This window comes from Rutidosis leptorrhynchoides, chromosome 8, assembly GCF_046630445.1.
Source record: "Rutidosis leptorrhynchoides isolate AG116_Rl617_1_P2 chromosome 8, CSIRO_AGI_Rlap_v1, whole genome shotgun sequence".
NCBI lineage: Eukaryota > Viridiplantae > Streptophyta > Magnoliopsida > Asterales > Asteraceae > Rutidosis > Rutidosis leptorrhynchoides.
The window spans coordinates 273,960,105-273,980,063 of record NC_092340.1 but is presented as its reverse complement, the minus strand read 5'-3'; the positions used below and the strand labels follow the sequence as shown (position 1 = coordinate 273,980,063).

Below are 19,959 nucleotides of genomic sequence, written 5' to 3'. Positions count from 1 at the left end.
AACACCTTCATTGTCGCCGGTAACGCCATTATTTCATCATCAGTAATCGTTGTCTAAAGGTTCATACCCGCACCGGACATGAAGACCCCATTAAACTCACTGTGATTGTTTCTACTTTGTGATACTATAGGAAATTTGTGGAGTAGAAGAGATACACTGTCGATAGTGATAGTGATACCTCTGGCAACATCTGAAAAGATACGATAAGTAAATGAATTTGCAAAGCTTAGTTGTAGAAGAAGAACGATTGTGGTGATCGGAAATCACTATTTTTATGATTATTGTTGTCGTTGTTTCACCACTAATAGTGGCAGAGTACAACGCTGATGCAGAAAGTGACACTAACAGAAGCACATGTTATGTAGTGTACTGCTTGTTTTATGGCAACAACAGTAGTAGTTTTAAGTGGGTTTAAATGGTGGTTCTTGTGGTGGTTTGCGTATAACAGAAAAAGAAACAAGTGGGTGAGGTTAGCGATGGGTTGTAGTATGGTGGTGACGACTTAGGTGATTATGGCTGCACTTAAAGTAGACCGAATAAAAGATAATAGGGTGGCGTTTCGGTGTGAGATCAAGGGTGGTGATCAAAGTGGGTTTTGATTTCTTGTTTGAGTAACGAGAACCGTATGGGTTCGATTGTGGTTGTAGTCAACTTGTCTATGGATTAGGAAGTCGACTGAATCAACCTCGGTTTGGGTTTAGAGGAGATAGAAGAAAAAAGAAAGGAGAAAAAAAATAATAACAATGTTTTGAAATTGGTGATTTTTGTTTACTGAAACAAGGTGATGGTTGATCATGTAAAGTATGTGTCTGTATATATATCATAGATATTAGACAAAGTGGTAAGGAGTTTTATATTAATTATAAATTAATCACATGTTTAGAAATGAAGGACACTGTATAAATAGTATAGCAGCCATTACTTTGGCATATTATCAGTCGATATATATATATATTAGGGATAGTTTTTTGTGGTCCGTTGATAATCAGTTGCGAATAAAAGTCTTCGGAAAAATCCTAAATTTTTAATTTAACTATATTTATTTATTTTGGTCATTATGGTATAAAATTCGAGCGTTAACTATCAAATAAAAATTCATTAATTATTCACTCCCAACCCTAAGTAAAATATGAAAAGTTTTAAAATTCAACAAATAGTTTCTAAATACATTTTTAATAAGCCTATAGTTTGTAAAACTCATTTTCGGCTAACCGTTTATTTTAAAACCAAATAAGTTTCTTTTTAACTCGTTTACTGTCAATCAAATGACAATTTAGCGTTACTTTTGTTTACTAAATAACTTCGAAACCCTATTTATATATTCTATATATTTTATTTATATATATAGATAATAATTATTTTATGTTATTATTATTTTACATAAATAATTCCAACAATTACCATATACAATATTTCATATCATTATATACATTTATATATATTTTAATATATGCATATCTATTTAAGTAATCGTATCGTGAGTCGTCGGGAACAGTCGAAGGTCAATTGAATATATGAAACAGTTCAAAATTTCCGAGACTCAACATTATAGACTTTGTTTATCGTGTCAAAATTATATAAAGATTAAGTTTAAATTTGATTGGAAATTTCTGGGTCGTCACACACACACACACACACACACACATACACACACACACACATATATATATATATATATATATATATATATATATATATATATATATATATATATATATATATATATATATATATATATATATATATATATATATATATATATTTATTTATTTAGTAGGATGATGTACTCTTTTGTATGATTGATATGGAAAATGGAATGAAAATGACATATTTATAGGCTAAAAAAATAACTTACGTTACTTAGAAGATCAAAGGTTTATATATTTATTAATTATTAATTACTTAAAATTTATTTATGACATTTTTATTTAATAAGATTTTTTTTTACTTTTTACCATAATAATTTTTAACCTTTTTTACCAGTCTATTAAATTGCATGGGTAAATTTTATTAAGTTAAACGTATTTAAAGAAGGGGTGGACAAGGTAATCATCGAAGCTTGGGGTAAATCGGTAAGTAGCTCAAGAAAAGATTGCATTTTTAGAGATAGATAGAAAAATGTTAAAAATGATTTGAAGATTTGGAGTAAAATAGAATTTGGGAATTTGGAGGGCGAAATTAACGAGTTAAAAAGATGTGTTGCTATGTTGGAAGATTTAGCAGAGTCGGGGAATATAAGTGATGAGGATCGAGCACGTTGGTTAGAAAATCGGAGACGTTGGGTTGAAAAGGAAAAAATTAAAACTGGGATATTGAAACAAAAGGCTAGGATTCGTTGAATTTTAGATGGGGATGAATACTCCAAATACTTCCACTCTACTATTCATAGAAAATTCAATAAATGCAATATTTGGGGGTTGGTTATAAATGGGTCTTGGTGTGATGATCCACCGGTGATAAACACATTTTGTCCTCGAGCATTTCAAAACGATCTTTGGGAGAAAAAATGTTCTCATGCCGTCTCTCTGGGCTGTGGGGGAAATGGGTTTAAGGCATGTTGGGCCTGGTAGCCTGGCGCTAAACAGATCAGTCTAATTAGGATATTTGTCCCCATCTCTAGACACGCATATGGGCTCGGCTGGATTACAGAATCAGAGTGGGCCGTTTACGGGTAATGGGCTGGGGAATTTTGTGGAAGAGGTGTGGGTTAGTGGAGCTGATAACACTGAGGCTTACGGTACCTGTGGTGATACAAGGCAGTCAGGTTGTGTTCTAAACAGATTAGGTGAAACGGAACCGATAGCGCTAGAAGAGAGGTTTAGTGAATCTGAAATATGGGAAGCGGTTAAAGGATGTGGTAGTTCTAAAGCCCCCCGGCCCGGATGGATTTAACATGGGGTTTTATAAGAAATTTTGGTATGTCATCAAGGAGGAACTAATCGAGGCAATTAATTTATTTTGGGACAGCGGGGAAATATCTAAGGGGTGCAACGCCTCCTTTATCGCTTTAATTCCCAAAAAGCAGGATCCACTCGGCTTAAGTGACTACCGCCTAATTAGTTTGATTGGTAGTTACTATAAAGTCATTGGGAAGATACTTTCAAACCGCCTCAAAAAGGTGGTACCTAATCTTGTGGGGTCCGAACAAAGTGTATTTATAAAAGGGCGGAATATTCTAGATGGTGTGCTAAGTGCAAATGAATCACTTGCATTCCTAAAACAAAAAAAAGAAAAGTGTTTTGTGTTCAAGGTGGACTTCAAAAAATCCTTCGACTGTCTCAATTGGGATTTCTTACTTGAAGTTATGAATATAATGGGATTTGGACCAAAGTGGAGGAAATGGATAATGGCATGCTTCAAATCGGCCTCCATTTCTATACTTATCAACGGATCACCGACTTGTGAATTTAAACTTGAAGGGGGTGTTCGACAAGGCGACCCACTATCCCCGTTTCTCTTTATCCTTGCGACGGAAGGTTTAAATGTGTTGGCAAAAAATGCGGTTGACAAGAATGTATTCCAAGGGGTGGAAATCGGGAATGATAAGATCATGGTCTCACATCTTTAATAATCAGATGATACGATCTTCTTTGGCACATGTAATGAGGGAAATACACGCAACCTCATGAACCTACTCAAGTGTTTTGAGCTTACTTCGGGCCTTAAGGTCAATTATCACAAGAGTAATTTAATTTGGGTTGGGGTGGATAATATAGCGGTTGAGAACATGGCGAACTTGTTCGGATGTAAGGTAGGGTCACTCCCCTTCATGTATCTCGGACTCCTGGTTGGTGGTAATATGAGAAAGGAAGAAAATTGGAAGCCGGTCATAAGTAAAGTTGAGAAAAGACTCCCGAATTAGAGATCCGTACGGTGTCATTTGGTGGATCTTCAACCCTTGTGAAATCGGTTCTTAATAGTCTCCCGTTGTACTACTTCTCGCTCTTCCGCGCTCCGCCATGTGTGATTAAACATCTTGAGTTTGTAAGATGTTCTTTTTTTGGGGCGGGACGGGAAATATGTCTAAAATATCTTAGGTCAAATGGGAGGATACAATTCTACCATATTGTGAGGGCGGGCTATATTTGGGTTCTCTTAAATGTCAAAACATGGCTTTGATTGGTAAGTGGTGGTGGAGGTTCTTATCCAAGCCCAGCACTTTGTGGGTCAAAGTCATTTCGAGCATATACGGGTCATCAGGGGGACTTTCACTAAATGGGTCATCTCAAGTTGACTACTTCAAATCAATTTGGAATGATATCATTAAGTGTGGGTGGGATATTGAAAAAGCTAACATTCCTTTTAGGAAATTTTTTGTCAAAGATATAGGTGATGGGGCTTCCACTTCATTTTGGAATGATGTTTGGATTGGTGAGGTGGCATTGAAAGATAGATTTAAGAGGTTAGCAAGACTTGAGATCAACTTAGAGGCGACGGTTCAAGATCGATTACAATATGATGGTTCGAAATGCATCGGTGTTTGGTCATGAGCAAGAACTCCATCCGGGTGCTAGTGGCGAAATGGAAATTCTTCACAAGCTACTAGTAGGCGCGTTTATTAATCCATCGAAGCAAGACATGTGGAGATGGGGTGCGACTAGCAACAACATATTCACAACAAAATCTTTGAGGAAGATAATCGAAGAAAAAATGATACCTCGGGAAAATGGTAATATTGTGACTTTGTGTAAGAACTTGGTTCCAAATAAAAATAGAAGTGTTCTGTGACGTCCCGTACAAAATCAACGTGTACGGATCATCAACAGGATCATTACACGGTTACAACACTATATGCTGTTTTAAAACAAGTTTTACATTCACGAAAAGATAACATCTTTACCAACGTCAAATGTTTTACAAAAGACAACGTGCTTCTACGAATAAAAAACATTAACATAAGTACGTGACACAAAGGTCATTACAAAGTCATTGTTCAAATGTAACATAAGTTGTGAATACAAGTAAAAGTTTCATGATTGAGACATCTCTAAACAATGCAGCGGAAGTCTAACACAGCGAGTCTATAACAGTAAGTCTAACAGCGGAAGCAACAACGTCTAAGCACCTGAGAAATAACATGCTTTAAAATGTCAACACGAATGTTGGTGAGCTATAGTTTCTGTAAACAACGATATAATGTAGACCACGAGATTTCGTATTCAAAATAGTATGAAAAGTATATGCTTATCCGTGGGCACCCGGTAACTAACTTAACAAGTAATATAAATATCACCCCCTAAAAGTACACTTGACGAGTGCGTATGTTCTCGAAGTATTAAACACCCGTTAAATGCTAGCGCGACTAGCCCGAGTGGGGATGTCAAACCCTATGGATCCATATCTAAGATTCGCGTTCACCGGTTCATAAACCAATGACTAAACGTTACCGTGCTGATAAGGCTAAAAAGGAACATATATTTCATAGCAAAATCCCCCAAGAAAGACAAGATTTTAGTTGCAATTGTTCCATTTTCGAGTAATATTCGTTTATTTTAAATAAGTGCGAAGACAAAAGGCGAAAACGAAGATTTGAAGACGCAAAGGTCCAAAAAGCTCAAAAGTACAAGATACAATCAAAAAGGTTCAAATTATTGATGAAGAACGTCTAAAAATGACAAGAGTACAAGTTACAAAACGCAAAGTACACGATATAAAATTGTACGAAAGGGCGTTCGAAAATCCGGAACCGAGGCATGAACCAACTTTCAGCGCTCGACGCAACGGTGTAAAAATTACGAGTCAACTATGCACAAGAATAAAATATAATATTTAAATAATTCATAATAAGAATAATATTAAATAATAAAAAGTTGTTAATTGAGCATAGTTCAGGGGTCGTAAATGAAAATTTCAATTCTAATTTCGCTATAAAAGCGATGATTTACGATCATACTTTCTAGACTTTTTTCGATCATTTTTTCTATCTTTTTCTTACTTTTCTATATCAAATATCAATATCTATATTTATAATTCTCTATCATAATGTTAATGTAATCAGATATAACAATAATCTTAATTTTAATTTTAAATTATGATAATAATAAGATTTATGATAGAGATCGTTTGAGTGTGTAAGTCGAAATTCTGTCCGTGTAACGCTACGCTATTTTTAATCATTGTAAGTTATGTTCAACCTTTTTACATTAATGTCTCGTAGCTAAGTTATTATTATGCTTATTTAAAACGAAGTAATCATGATGTTGGGCTAATTACTAAAATTGGGTAATTGGGCTTTGTACCATAATTAAGGTTTGGGCAAAAGATCGACACTTGTGGAAATTGGACTATTGACTATTAATAGATGGGGGGTATTGTCTAATTGAGTGACAACTCATTGGAGTCTGTCGAACCTATCTTCAAATTAATTATCCTAATAATTAATAATGATTATGGTTGTCCTATTTAGTGACGTTCATATGGAATCTATTATAATCATTTAATTAATTATTCGGGTTGGGTAATTGATTATTCAAACTGATCAAGTGAGTAAATTAATATTCATATCTAATCAAAACAGGGGTAGATTACATACAGTGATAACTGGTGTAATTGTTGACAGAAGTGATAACTGCGTCACAGTTTAAATCCTTAATTAGTTGGAATATTTGACTTCGGGTATAAGGGTAATTTGACGAGGACACTCGCACTTTATATTTATGACCGATGGACTATTATGGATAAAAACCAGATAGGTATCAAATAAACCATGATAAAGGACAATTAACCCGAGTAACAATTAATTAAAATCAAAACGTCAAACATCATGATTACGGAAGTTTAAATAAGCATAATCCTTTTATTTCATATTCTATCGCAATTTTATTTATTGTTATTTTATTTATCGTCATTTATTTATTTTACGCACTTTAATTATTGTCATTTATCTTTACGCTTAAAAATATAAAATCGACAAACCGGTCATTAAACGGTAAAAACCCCCCTTTTATAATAATATTACTACTTATATATATATATATATATATTTATATAAATATAGTTTTATAAAAATATAGTACGTAATCACTAGCTCCCTGTGGAACGAACCGGACTTACTAAAAACTACACTACTCTACGATTAGGTACACTGCCTATAGTGTTGTAGCAAGGTTTAGGTATATCCCATCCGTAAATTAATAAAACTTGTGTCATATTTTGTAGTATTTTGTATTAAAAATAATACTATTTCGTACCCTCACGCTACATCATCAAGTTTTTGGCGCCGCTGCCGGGGAGCGCTAAAACGCTATATTTTTAATTATAATAATATTAAAATAAAATATAATAATATAATAATATTGAAATAGAATATAATAATATAATAATATTGAAATAGAATATAATAATATAATAATATTTTAGAATATATTTTGAATCGTAAAAGTTTTAAAAAGTCGTATTTATTAAATACTTCAGGGGTATATTATGTAAATTGTAATTAATAATTTCTATCATGTCGCTTTCATGTGAATAGTAAATTAATTAATTTCTTTTCATTTACTATTCATGAATAGTAAATGAATTAAAAAAAAAGTTTTGAAAAAAAAATAATAATTATAAAAAAAAGTATTAATTTGTAAAAAAAAATTCGTTTTTAAAAAAAAAACGTAAAAAAAAAAAAAAACAAAAACGTAAAAAAAAAAACGTAAAAAAAAATTATTAAAAAAAAATATATTTTTTTAAGATTTTGTCTATAAAAAAAAATGTTTTTTTTAGTTTTATTACCTTTAGATTTTTAGACTATAGTCGCAACTTTTAGTATTAAGTTTAGTTTTGCCATAGTTATTTTCTTATTTTTATTTTTCGACGCCTTTTACCTATGTATCAATTACAATTCTAATTAGTAATCTCTATTTGTAGTTTTAATTTTAAGATAGTGATAGTTATAAGGTTGGATTAACCGCGTGTTTACAAACCACTCTTCGTCTTTTTCATTTTTCGACACTTTTCGACGCGCACTCTTTTTCTCTCTTATTTCTCGCCATTATAGTTTTTAGGACTTATTTTTTTTTCTACTTCTTCTCTAAATTTCTTAAAATTACGAAAATTTATTTTAAGTGGTTAAATTGATAGACATCAAAATTTTCTGGTTCGTAGTAATAGTTGGATTTGTACGTGGACCGGGTTATTGGAGCCAAACAGTACTCAATTATATTGAGACCAAACGAATCCTACCCCTCTGCTGCATCTTTTGGCTATTCGAAACGTGGGAAAAATCAGAAAAGTCTATTGATTGGATAACTTATATAATTTTTCTTTCTTTTTTAAAAACTAATAGGATATTCAGTGAATGCACCGAGCAAGACATTCGCCGCCGGTCATACGTTCACCACCAGTAACTCGATCAAGACATCGTTTAACGAATATCGCCGCCGTTGATTTTTCTTTAGAATCGTCATCTAGTCGAACAAGAACTCCAACTCAAATTTCCGATAATCCATCTTTTGAACCCGACTTCACAATTACGAACCCGGAGCATATTCAAGAACAATTCCAAGATCCTGAACCACTAATTATTCCTCTTGAGCCACAAACCATTAAATCAGAATCCTCTAGTGATTCGTATTCAACAAATTCAATTATGGAAGTAACGGAACCTCTAAGTATGGAAGATCGAATGAGAGCCACACGCACGGGCCAAGGTCACGCCATTATTAAGCCAGAAGTTAATGCGCCAGATTATGAAATCAAAGGACAAATTCTACACATGGTAACTAACCAATGCCAATTCAATGGTGCACCGAATGAAGATCCTAACGAACACCTTCGTACGTTTAAAAGAATTTGTACACTATTCAAAATCCGAGAAGTGGAAGATGAGCAGATCTATCTCATGTTGTTTCCCTGGACTTTAAAGGGAGAAGCCAAAGATTGGTTAGAATCGTTACCTGAAGGGGCGATTGACACATGGGATGTTTTAGTTGAAAAATTTCTTAAACAATTCTTTCCGGCATCCAAAGCCGTGAGACTTCAAGGAGAAATTGTTACGTTCGCGCAAAATCCAAATGAAACATTATATGAGGCGTGGACAAGATTCGGAAGGATGTTGAGAGGATGTCCTCAACACGGATTAGATACTTTTCAAATAGTACAAATCTTCTATAAAGGCGTAGACATCGCCACACGAAAAGACATCGACATAACCGCTGGTGGATCCATTATGAAGAAAACCGCAACTGAAGCTTACAAAATTATTGATAACACAGCCTCCCACTCGCATGAGTGGCACCAAGAAAAAGATATCTTTCGATCATCTAAAGCGGCTAGAGCCGATTCTAGCCATGACTTTGATTCCGTTTCCGCAAAAATAGATGCTTTCGAAAGACGAATGGAAAAGATGAATAAAGATATTCACGCAATACGAATCAGTTGTGAGCAATGCGGTGGACCACACTTATTGAAAGATTGTCACATTGAACCAACGATGGAACAACGAGAGAATGTTTCCTATATGAACCAAAGGCCGGGAAATAATTATCAAAATAATTATCAACCGCCAATGCTAAACTTAAATCGAAATCAAAACATTCTTTACAATCCAAAAGGACCCGAAAATAACTGGTATAACCAACAAGGTCCGAATAACCAACCAACTCAAAACAACACTTTCAATCAACAAAGACCTGTCTTATATAAACCACAACAACAAACTGAAGAGAAAAAGTCAAATATGGAAGACGTGGTATTCAAGCTAGTTGAATCTCAAACACAATTTATTGAAACTCAAACCCAAACGAACGAGAGGTTTGATCAGTCATTAAGAACTCAACAAGCTTCCATTTTGAATCTAGAAAAACACGTAGGTACTCTTGCTAGCATGATGAGTGAGAGGGAACAAGGAAAGCTACCGAGTAATACTGAAGTAAATCCTCGGAAAGAGAATGTTAATATGGTGTCAACAAATTCTGAAAAACCAGCTCCAGAAGATGGGAAGGTTTTAGATGTGAGTAACAATGAAGAAGTTACACCACCACCACCACCCGAGTATGTAAAGCCAGTGGTGGCACCATACAGACCACCCATCCCGTTTCCAAGAAAAGGAGTTGAGTATGAGCAAGTAATAGGTAATAAAGTTTGTGATACCTCTGGAAAGAAGAAGAAGAAGAAGAATAAAAAAGTGCAAGAAACAAAAACAGTAGAAGTAAACCCGGTGAAGACAGTTCCACCAAATCCTCCACCTAGGGTAGGTGATCCGGGTGAATTTATTGTTCCTTGTCTACTTAGTGACTGTGTCATGTATGATGCACTAGCAGATTTAGGTTCAAGTGTGAGTGTTATGCCTCTTTCATTATATAAGAGATTAGGTGTAGGTGAGTTAACTCCAACGGATATGAGTGTTCGAATCCTTGATCAAACCATTAAGCACCCAGTTGGAATTGCTGACAACCTACCCGTTCAAGTAGGTAATTTAACCTTTCTAGTCGAATTCATTGTCATTGACATAGAAGAGGACTCAAACGTTCCTCTAATTTTAGGTCGACCATTCTTAGCGTCCACCGGGGCGTTATTTGATGTAAGAAAGGGTAGAATGACACTTAGTAATGATGAGAAATCGATCACCTTTATGATTCGAAAGTCTAAATATCCACAAACCAAAACCGTTGAACCGACAAAAACGATTGGTAAGAACCATGTTGTTTTACCAACTCCAACGGTAATGCTTAACAATAATAGAACACCTAAGTGTGGGGAAAATGAAGTAACACCTAATGATGACTTGATAATAAAGAACCCCATAGTTGATACGAAATTAAATAACCCCGTTATTAACAGTTCAATGAAGAAACTTTTTAAACGGGTTATTGATGCTAAAAGTAAGGGAAACTTTAGGTTATATAACCGGTTAGTATCCAATCTGTCGCCTAAAGAAAAGGCGAAGCTAGTTGAATTTGTGGATATTACGGAAAAAGCTGGTCACTGGCTTAAAGCAAAAGTCACAGATATGCAAGTTGATTATGGTCCAAGAGAAATTGACGATGAAGTTAATCACAATTTCGACACCACATCTACCTAAGTGTGAGGAGATTCAAATATTCTAAAAAGAAAATGCTGTTTGGAGTTAGTTGTTCTGTTCTCGTGTAGTTCCGAGAATGGAATTCGATTGGTCTTTTCCGCTAGCAGACACTAAAGAACTAGTTTTCTCCCCCCATTCTGAATTTTTTTTGTTTTTTAGGTTTTATATGAAATTAATATGTTTTCTTTTTAAGTTTTGTGTGAATTTAAAAACAAAAATTTACTTTATTTCATTAAGTTGAAAAAAAATGATTTCTAAAATTCGACGTGAGTTGAAGACTAGGCCGTTGAGCCGAAATTACTTTACCCGAGGGCGGGGCGAAAAATTTTTTCATCATTATTTTTAATTTTATTGATTTAAAGTATGCCAAAAAAAATATATTTGATTTTATAAATTTTTGAACGTGGGGTAATATACCCAACTTTAAAAATATGTATATATGTTCGTATTTTATCATGTAAACAACAGGGTAAAACAACGCACTTTCAAAGACTAACATTAAGTTCAGCAAAAGGTACTGATTTTGACGACAAGATGCAAAACAACAAATGTGATATAATAAATGAAGGAATGAACGATGAGGCGCGCCATCTATCATTCGACGAGCTTTGTAATTACAAACTGGGTATTTTTAATCACTTTTCTACACTAATCACCCTCATGAATTAATAATTATAGTCTGATTTCATGCAAATGAGGGCATTGCATGATCTCAAGTGTGGGGAAGGGTTATAAATTCTCTCGAGTTTATACTTGGCTTATTTTCTAAATATTATGAAAATTTTAAAATTTTTTAACTAAATGAATTCAAAATCATGTTTATACATATTTATGAACGATAAAACTAGGTGTTAATGCCGAAATTATCGTTACCTCGGAAAGGACATAAATTGAGAAACAACCTAAAATGCTTGAATTCATTTAAAATGGAATAAAGGAGAATAAAAAGGCAAAGAAAGAAACTAAGTGTGGGGAGAATGTACCAAGTTATTCAATTAAAAATTATCTATCACATATCTTTGTACAAGATTATTGCAGGTACTTTTGTTTTGGATGATACTAATCAGTTTTACCCGGTTTACTGTAATATATTTGAAAGAAAGATGGATCTACACGATGAATCAATTCCATCATTAAAAGGAAGTAAAGTCTTCCGAAAAAGACACGCGCTTCTTGATTTAGGTCAAGAAGTTGTCGTCCAGACCAGCTGTAGGTTGACGAAAAATCTAGAAAAGTCATCTCTAAAATCAGCAGGAAATCCACGGACCTCAGCATCAAACAGGGTCGCCAAGTGGTCAGATTTATCCTAACCATGAGAAGGATTTATCTCGTACAATGGGGAGGCACCGTGCAAATTAGCTTGATAAGACTAATGAATCAGATCCCCAGAAAGGATAATCTCCTTAAAGATTAAAAATCAGCTTTTAAGACTGATATTACTCAATCCTTGAGATTGACCTTAAAGATTGAGAATTCAAACTCATGGAATTCAATGATATCTAAACTCGAGCTTGAACGAGAAAATATTTTGATCAAAAATACAAACCGATTTGTTTTCTGAAAACCCATTTTCAATGCGTTCATTACCATTGAAAGTAAAATCTTAGGAATTCACCTGGAATTCATTAGGTCACCTGAACCAAATCGGGTGTCAACCGTAAGAACGGTGGTTGCATAGCATGGTCGGAGACAGGACCTTGTGCCAGACCGAAAAATCATAGGATGATCTTTACTATCGCTCCTACCAAGGATAGTTCTAGCATCCGACACGTTAAAAGACCATAATCATCTGCATGTCACGGGACATTGCCTTAACAGTTTCTTGTTCATCGCTTTCCTTTACAACCGGACGGTAGTTTACCGAAAGATAATATACGGAACAAGTAAACTGGATGTGTACTTTCCGATACCGGGATAGCAGTGGATTACACGAACCTAAAAGTTTTAGCCAAAATATTGATCCACAAATATATTTTGCAACACCGATGATGGATCAAATCAGAAAACTTGTCTAGGGTAAAATCTAGCTTGAATTTTCAAAAGATCAAATGTTTTCATAAAGATCCAATTTCCTTAAAGGATCTAAATTTTTATAGTCATGTGGGACTGTAAACCGCCTTTCAAATGTGCACTTTGCTTTGGAAACCGAAAGTAAATCGGCTATTTGATTGCAAGTGTCGTTGACCTAAACCCAAGGCAACTGTGGATGACACACCCACCTTTAACCATGGTTCTATTGTTAATATCATTGTTTATACCGCTCTATCAAAATCACTGATGTACAAAGTGTGAAGAATAAAGAAGTGATTCGTGTGATGTATTATATTATTTCAAGACTGTATTGCTTGAGGACAAGCAACGCTCAAGTGTGGGGATATTGATAAGGCTAAAAAGGAACATATATTTCATAGCAAAATCCCCCAAGAAAGACAAGATTTTAGTTGCAATTGTTCCATTTTCGAGTAATATTCGTTTATTTTAAATAAGTGCGAAGACAAAAGGCGAAAACGAAGATTTGAAGACGCAAAGGTCCAAAAAGCTCAAAAGTACAAGATACAATCAAAAAGGTTCAAATTATTGATGAAGAACGTCTAAAAATGACAAGAGTACAAGTTACAAAATGCAAAGTACACGATATAAAATTGTACGAAAGGGCGTTCGAAAATCCGGAACTGAGGCATGAACCAACTTTCAGCGCTCGACGCAACGGTGTAAAAATTACGAGTCAACTATGCACAAGAATAAAATATAATATTTAAATAATTCATAATAAGAATAATATTAAATAATAAAAAGTTGTTAATTGAGCATAGTTCAGGGGTCGTAAATGAAAATTTCAATTCTAATTTCGCTATAAAAGCGATGATTTACGATCATATTTTCTAGACTTTTTTCGATCATTTTTTCTATCTTTTTCTTACTTTTCTATATCAAATATCAATATCTATATTTATAATTCTCTATCATAATGTTAATGTAATCAGATATAACAATAATCTTAATTTTAATTTTAAATTATGATAATAATAAGATTTATGATAGAGATCGTTTGAGTGTGTAAGTCGAAATTCTGTCCGTGTAACGCTACGCTATTTTTAATCATTGTAAGTTATGTTCAACCTATTTACATTAATGTCTCGTAGCTAAGTTATTATTATGCTTATTTAAAACGAAGTAATCATGATGTTGGGCTAATTACTAAAATTGGGTAATTGGGCTTTGTACCATAATTAAGGTTTGGGCAAAAGATCGACACTTGTGGAAATTGGACTATTGACTATTAATAGATGGGGGGTATTGTCTAATTGAGTGACAACTCATTGGAGTCTGTCGAACCTATCTTCAAATTAATTATCCTAATAATTAATAATGATTATGGTTGTCCTATTTAGTGACGTTCATATGGAATCTATTATAATCATTTAATTAATTATTCGGGTTGGGTAATTGATTATTCAAACTGATCAAGTGGGTAAATTAATATTCATATCTAATCAAAGCAGGGGTAGATTACATACAGTGATAACTGGTGTAATTGTTGACAGAAGTGATAACTGCGTCACAGTTTAAATCCTTAATTAGTTGGAATATTTGACTTCGGGTATAAGGGTAATTTGACGAGGACACTCGCACTTTATATTTATGACCGATGGACTATTATGGATAAAAACCAGATAGGTATCAAATAAACCATGATAAAGGACAATTAACCCGAGTAACAATTAATTAAAATCAAAACGTCAAACATCATGATTACGGAAGTTTAAATAAGCATAATCCTTTTATTTCATATTCTATCGCAATTTTATTTATTGTTATTTTATTTATCGTCATTTATTTATTTTACGCACTTTAATTATTGTCATTTATCTTTACGCTTAAAAATATAAAATCGACAAACCGGTCATTAAACGGTAAAAACCCCCCTTTTATAATAATATTACTACTTATATATATATATATTTATATAAATATAGTTTTATAAAAATATAGTACGTAATCACTAGCTCCCTGTGGAACGAACCGGACTTACTAAAAACTACACTACTCTACGATTAGGTACACTGCCTATAGTGTTGTAGCAAGGTTTAGGTATATCCCATCCGTAAATTAATAAAACTTGTGTCATATTTTGTAGTATTTTGTATTAAAAATAATACTATTTCGTACCCTCACGCTACATCATCACGTGCTAAGGGAAATCTTTGTGCCGTTATATCACCCACACATATATAAAGTTTAAGTACTCGTGTCTAGTATGTTAAAACATAAAAAGTGCATGTATTCTCAGTCCCAAAAATAGTTAAAGTAAAAAGGGAGCTATAACTCACAGTGAATGTGCGGTAAAAGTCGCTATGAAAAGTATGCAAGTAGTAAGTCAGTCCGAAAGGTCCTCAACCTAAGTTAAAGGTTACTAAGTCAGTAAGTCATCCCAAAAGGTTTAAAAGTACGTAAGTAAAGTCCTAAGCATCATCATTATCATCATCTCACGTAAAAGGTAAAGTAAGTTTTCAACAAGAATAGAGATCGAAACAAAGGGCTGATTTTGGACAGCTGCTACGACCTTTATACAAACTGAAAAGACGCGTGGTCAGTGGCCAAGGCTCCGTATGTGAGTCCTCTTACCGCTGTCCAATTTTCAGATCCTAATTCGATGTCGTTTTGTGACAACCCGGAAAAATCTGACAAAATTTAAACAAAATCTTTCCGTGATTTCATTTAACCTCGACTAATTCCGACGATTCACGAACCATTATTTATAAATAATTTAATATTAATTTTTTATATTAATATTATTATTATCACTCATTATTATCATTTACAAGTATTATTACTCTCAATATTATTAATATTATTATTATTATTAATAACTATTATTATCATTAATACTATTAGTATTATCACTTTTACTAAAAGTGATAAGATTAATATAAATATCATTATTATTAATACAACTTATTATTAATAATAAATATTATTATTATTAATAGTATTATTAACATTTTATAGTGATTATTATCATTATTATTAATTATAATTAAAACTATCATTTTATTATTAATATTTTCATATTAATATTATTATCATTATTTTTTTATTTATCATTAATAATATTATTATTATCATTTTTATAAATTATTATTATCACTATTATTATTACTTTTATTAATAATATTATCAAATTATTATTATTATATATTTATTAATATATTTAATAATAATATCAATTAAAAAATAAAGTCAAAAACAGTACATAAATGATATATATTTTTAAATCTGCTTTTAATATTTCCAGATTATGATCGACCTAATTTTATTCTTTTTATTTTTTTAATCCATCGTGATTCTGTTTTTAATTTTTTTATATATATCGTGATATATATTTTAATTTCTACTGGTCACAAATTTGTTGTTTTTTGATCAATAATCAATATACAACAAGTTTGATTAATTATAAATACTGCATTAACAGCAATTCACGAATCAAAAACAGGAATATTTTTTTTTATTTAAACCGTCGACCTCTGACCTCTGTTCTTGTTTAAATATTCAAAACCTCGATTTCGTTTTCAATTTAAAAATCTAGAAATGCAGTCTTGTTAGGATTTCCATACTCAAACTATCTACACAGTTTCAAATCCCAATTCGTCCTATCGAATTCAAATTTTGGAGTCAAACTTTATATTTCAAAAGTCACCCGATTGTTCTTCGTGAAAATTAGAATCAGTGTTGATGTTTCAGATTAAATTGATGGTTCCTAAAGTTTCTAGGAACTATTTACAACATATTTCATGTTATAATCGTAAACTAAAACGGTCTAAAATTTCAAAATCAATGTATGAGTTGATGTGTTCTTCGCGACCGTCATTTTTTTTTCTATTTACATATTTGTTTTGTTTTGTTTGGCTGTTGATTAAAAACCCCACAACAGGTCGATTATAATTAAATTTCAAAGCCTTAATTCAAATTTTGTACCTCGTGATTATGTTGAGTAGTGCTTTGGTCGTTCGAATTAAGAAGAAGAATAATAGAAGTTGAAACAGATAGGTTTTAAAATAAAAGTTAAATGGGTATAAATCAGATAAACGGGTACATCAGAGTGGTCTTGGGTGTTTGCGTTATTCGAGAGGTCACGGGTTCGAGCCCGGGCAGTGGCGTTATTTTTTTTAAAGCCTCTTTTAAGGTAGCACTTTACTTTTATTATTATTATTATTATTATTATTATTATTATTATTATTATTATTATTATTATTATTATTATTATTATTATTATTATTATTATTATTATTATAATTATAATTATAATTATAATTATAATAATAATAATAATAATTATTATTATTATTATTATTATTATTATTATTATTATTATTATTATTACTACTACTACTACTACTATTATTATTATTGAAAAAGTATTAGTTATCATTTATCATAATTATATTTACAAGTAAGATTATTATTATTATTATCATATTATTATCATTACTATTATCATTATTAATAAAAGTATTATTAATTATGGTTATTATTGCTATTATTATAGTTATTATTATTATTAATATGTATTACTATTATTATTAATCATTAAAATATCTATTAAAACTATAATTATTATTAAAAATATCATTTTTGCTAAAACTATCATCTTTACTTTATAATTATTAGTAAAACTATTATTTGTATTAAAATTACTATTATTACCATTATTATTATAATTATTAGTAAATCATTATTATCGAAACTATCATTTTTACAAATAAATATTGTGTACATTGAATACACGTATTTTATATACTATAATTATATTTTATATAATTATATATCAAACATATTAACATTTTTATATAAATATTCATATATAACAAATTAGGTATTTTTAATAAAATACTAATCACATATATATAATATTATATAAATATTAATCATTTTTGTATATACAATTTAAATATATAAGATATATAATTTAAGATATAATATATAAATTTGTTTTGATTACGAGTATATGTGTTAATATATATACTTGATATAGGTTCATGAATCCGAGGTCAACTCTACATTTGTTGAGTGCCGTCATATGCATATTTACTACAAACTATCGTATCATATCGTGAGTTTTCATAGCTCCATTTTTATCTATATTTTTGGGCTGAGAATACATGCGAAACTTTTATAACTGTTTTACACATTAGACACAAGTGCTCAAACTTTTATACTATATACATGCTTTGTCATGCTAAATCCCTGCCGTAATATCGTTAATTGCTGAGGTATAAGATGCAAACTTAGTTATTATGAATAGCGCTATTGAGAGTAACGTCTCTATCCATTTGACTGTTGGTCTTGGATACATAATAATGATTCAACGACATGAGTAGCAAGTGTCACTGGGTAACTTTGTTTAGTCGCGATATTACAAACAACAACTCTTTCGATTAATATAATTGGTATTAATCAACTTTAAACTAAAATCTTGTGGTCTAATGCTATATTGAACTATTGATTTATGATAAACCTATGAACTCACTCAACCTCGTGTTGACTTTTTAAAGCATGTTTATTCTCAGGTACTTAAATATTGCTTCCGATGTATATCTGCTACTTTGATGATGATTTCTTGCCATTCTCGGAGTCTTCATGCATTACTTACCAATTCATCTAAAAACATTTAATGCTTTAAATACAATGTAATCTATTTATCTTCCACTGCAAAACTCAATAAAACGTCTCATATAGAGTCGTTCTCGTTTGTACAATTGTGATTTGATATAATTAGTCACAAATACCTCAGTCCCTATTTGGGGGTGTGACAGAAATGGTATCAGAGCAGTATTGTTATAGAGAACCAGGATTGCATTTTAAGTGTGCCTTATACAATTAGGTACCTTAGCAATGTAGGACTACAACTTTCCTTGACTATAGTGCCTTTAATTGTTGCCTTTAATTGTTAAATTCTACACTATACCTTAGAAATTTTACTTATTAAATTATTTAATCTTTCTTAGAATGCCAAACCAATCTAAGAACTCTGCTCACTCTCCTAAGTACTATCCAATTTTGCCACCACATTTAAATGCGACACCAAGATTTCTGAAATTCTCAACATTCCTATGTCATCTATCATGGTTTTGTGTATTACATATGTATTACATGAAATATTATCCATGATTTTTGAAACTCCTATATTTGTTACTATTCATACTCAAACGTATATAACTCCCTGTTATATCACGTACCTATATGCCTTATGCCTTTATGTATCAGTTTGCGAACCAAAAAATGTCATTGGGTTATCGAGAATCTCAAAGACATTATAATGTCATCGCTATTCATATTCATTACTTTTAAAATTTTTGTTTTCTCGTTATTTTTGATCATTGAACTTTCTTGATGGGTGGCATCTACAAAACTCTAGAATGGAAGGGTTTGGATTACCAATTTAAAGGTACCTAAAGCTCAAGCCCCTAGACCTGAATAGGCCATCACGAATTGAAAGTCTTTAATCAAAAGTTTATCTGATTACATACTTATCATTTTTAATCTAGACACGTCATACTGCAATTATTGCATAAATGGAGTATAGACACATCATATCTTATCATATCTATCCCAATAGACTTTGTCTAAACACTTTTCCTAAATGTCCTCCGTAAATTACGGAAAATCTTTTTGCTATATATACGTATTCGAGGAGACATATATATCATTTAGTATTCAACACTCATCTCATATCGAAAACCCTTTATTCAATCATATAATATGGATTTCTCACTTGATTCCTCGAATTCCTCAAGCTCCACAGGCAGCGTAACTGGAATGAACCAACCAATTAGTCATCATCTTTTCTGTATGGATTGGGGATAGGTTCGTAGTCAACTTAATCAATGGAGAAGTGAAGAAGGTGATCCTTTTCATCCACCACATTGCCCTATTGGCGAAGAACCTGA

The 19,959-nt window shown here is 31.9% G+C and overlaps 1 protein-coding gene across 1 annotated transcript; it reads left to right on the top strand.

Moving 5' to 3' along the window:
* Window positions 1-4,109: 4,109 nt before the first annotated feature.
* On the top strand, window positions 4,110-4,490 carry LOC139864222 (uncharacterized). The gene has a single exon (XM_071852805.1). It carries the CDS (start codon window positions 4,110-4,112, stop codon window positions 4,488-4,490), a length of 381 nt encoding a protein of 126 aa, XP_071708906.1.
* Window positions 4,491-19,959: the final 15,469 nt, after the last annotated feature.

Coding starts and splice junctions, on each gene's coding strand:
- LOC139864222 (XM_071852805.1), top strand. CDS start 4,110: ATGGCTTTGATTGGTAAGTGGTGGTGGAGGTTCTTATCCAAGCCCAGC.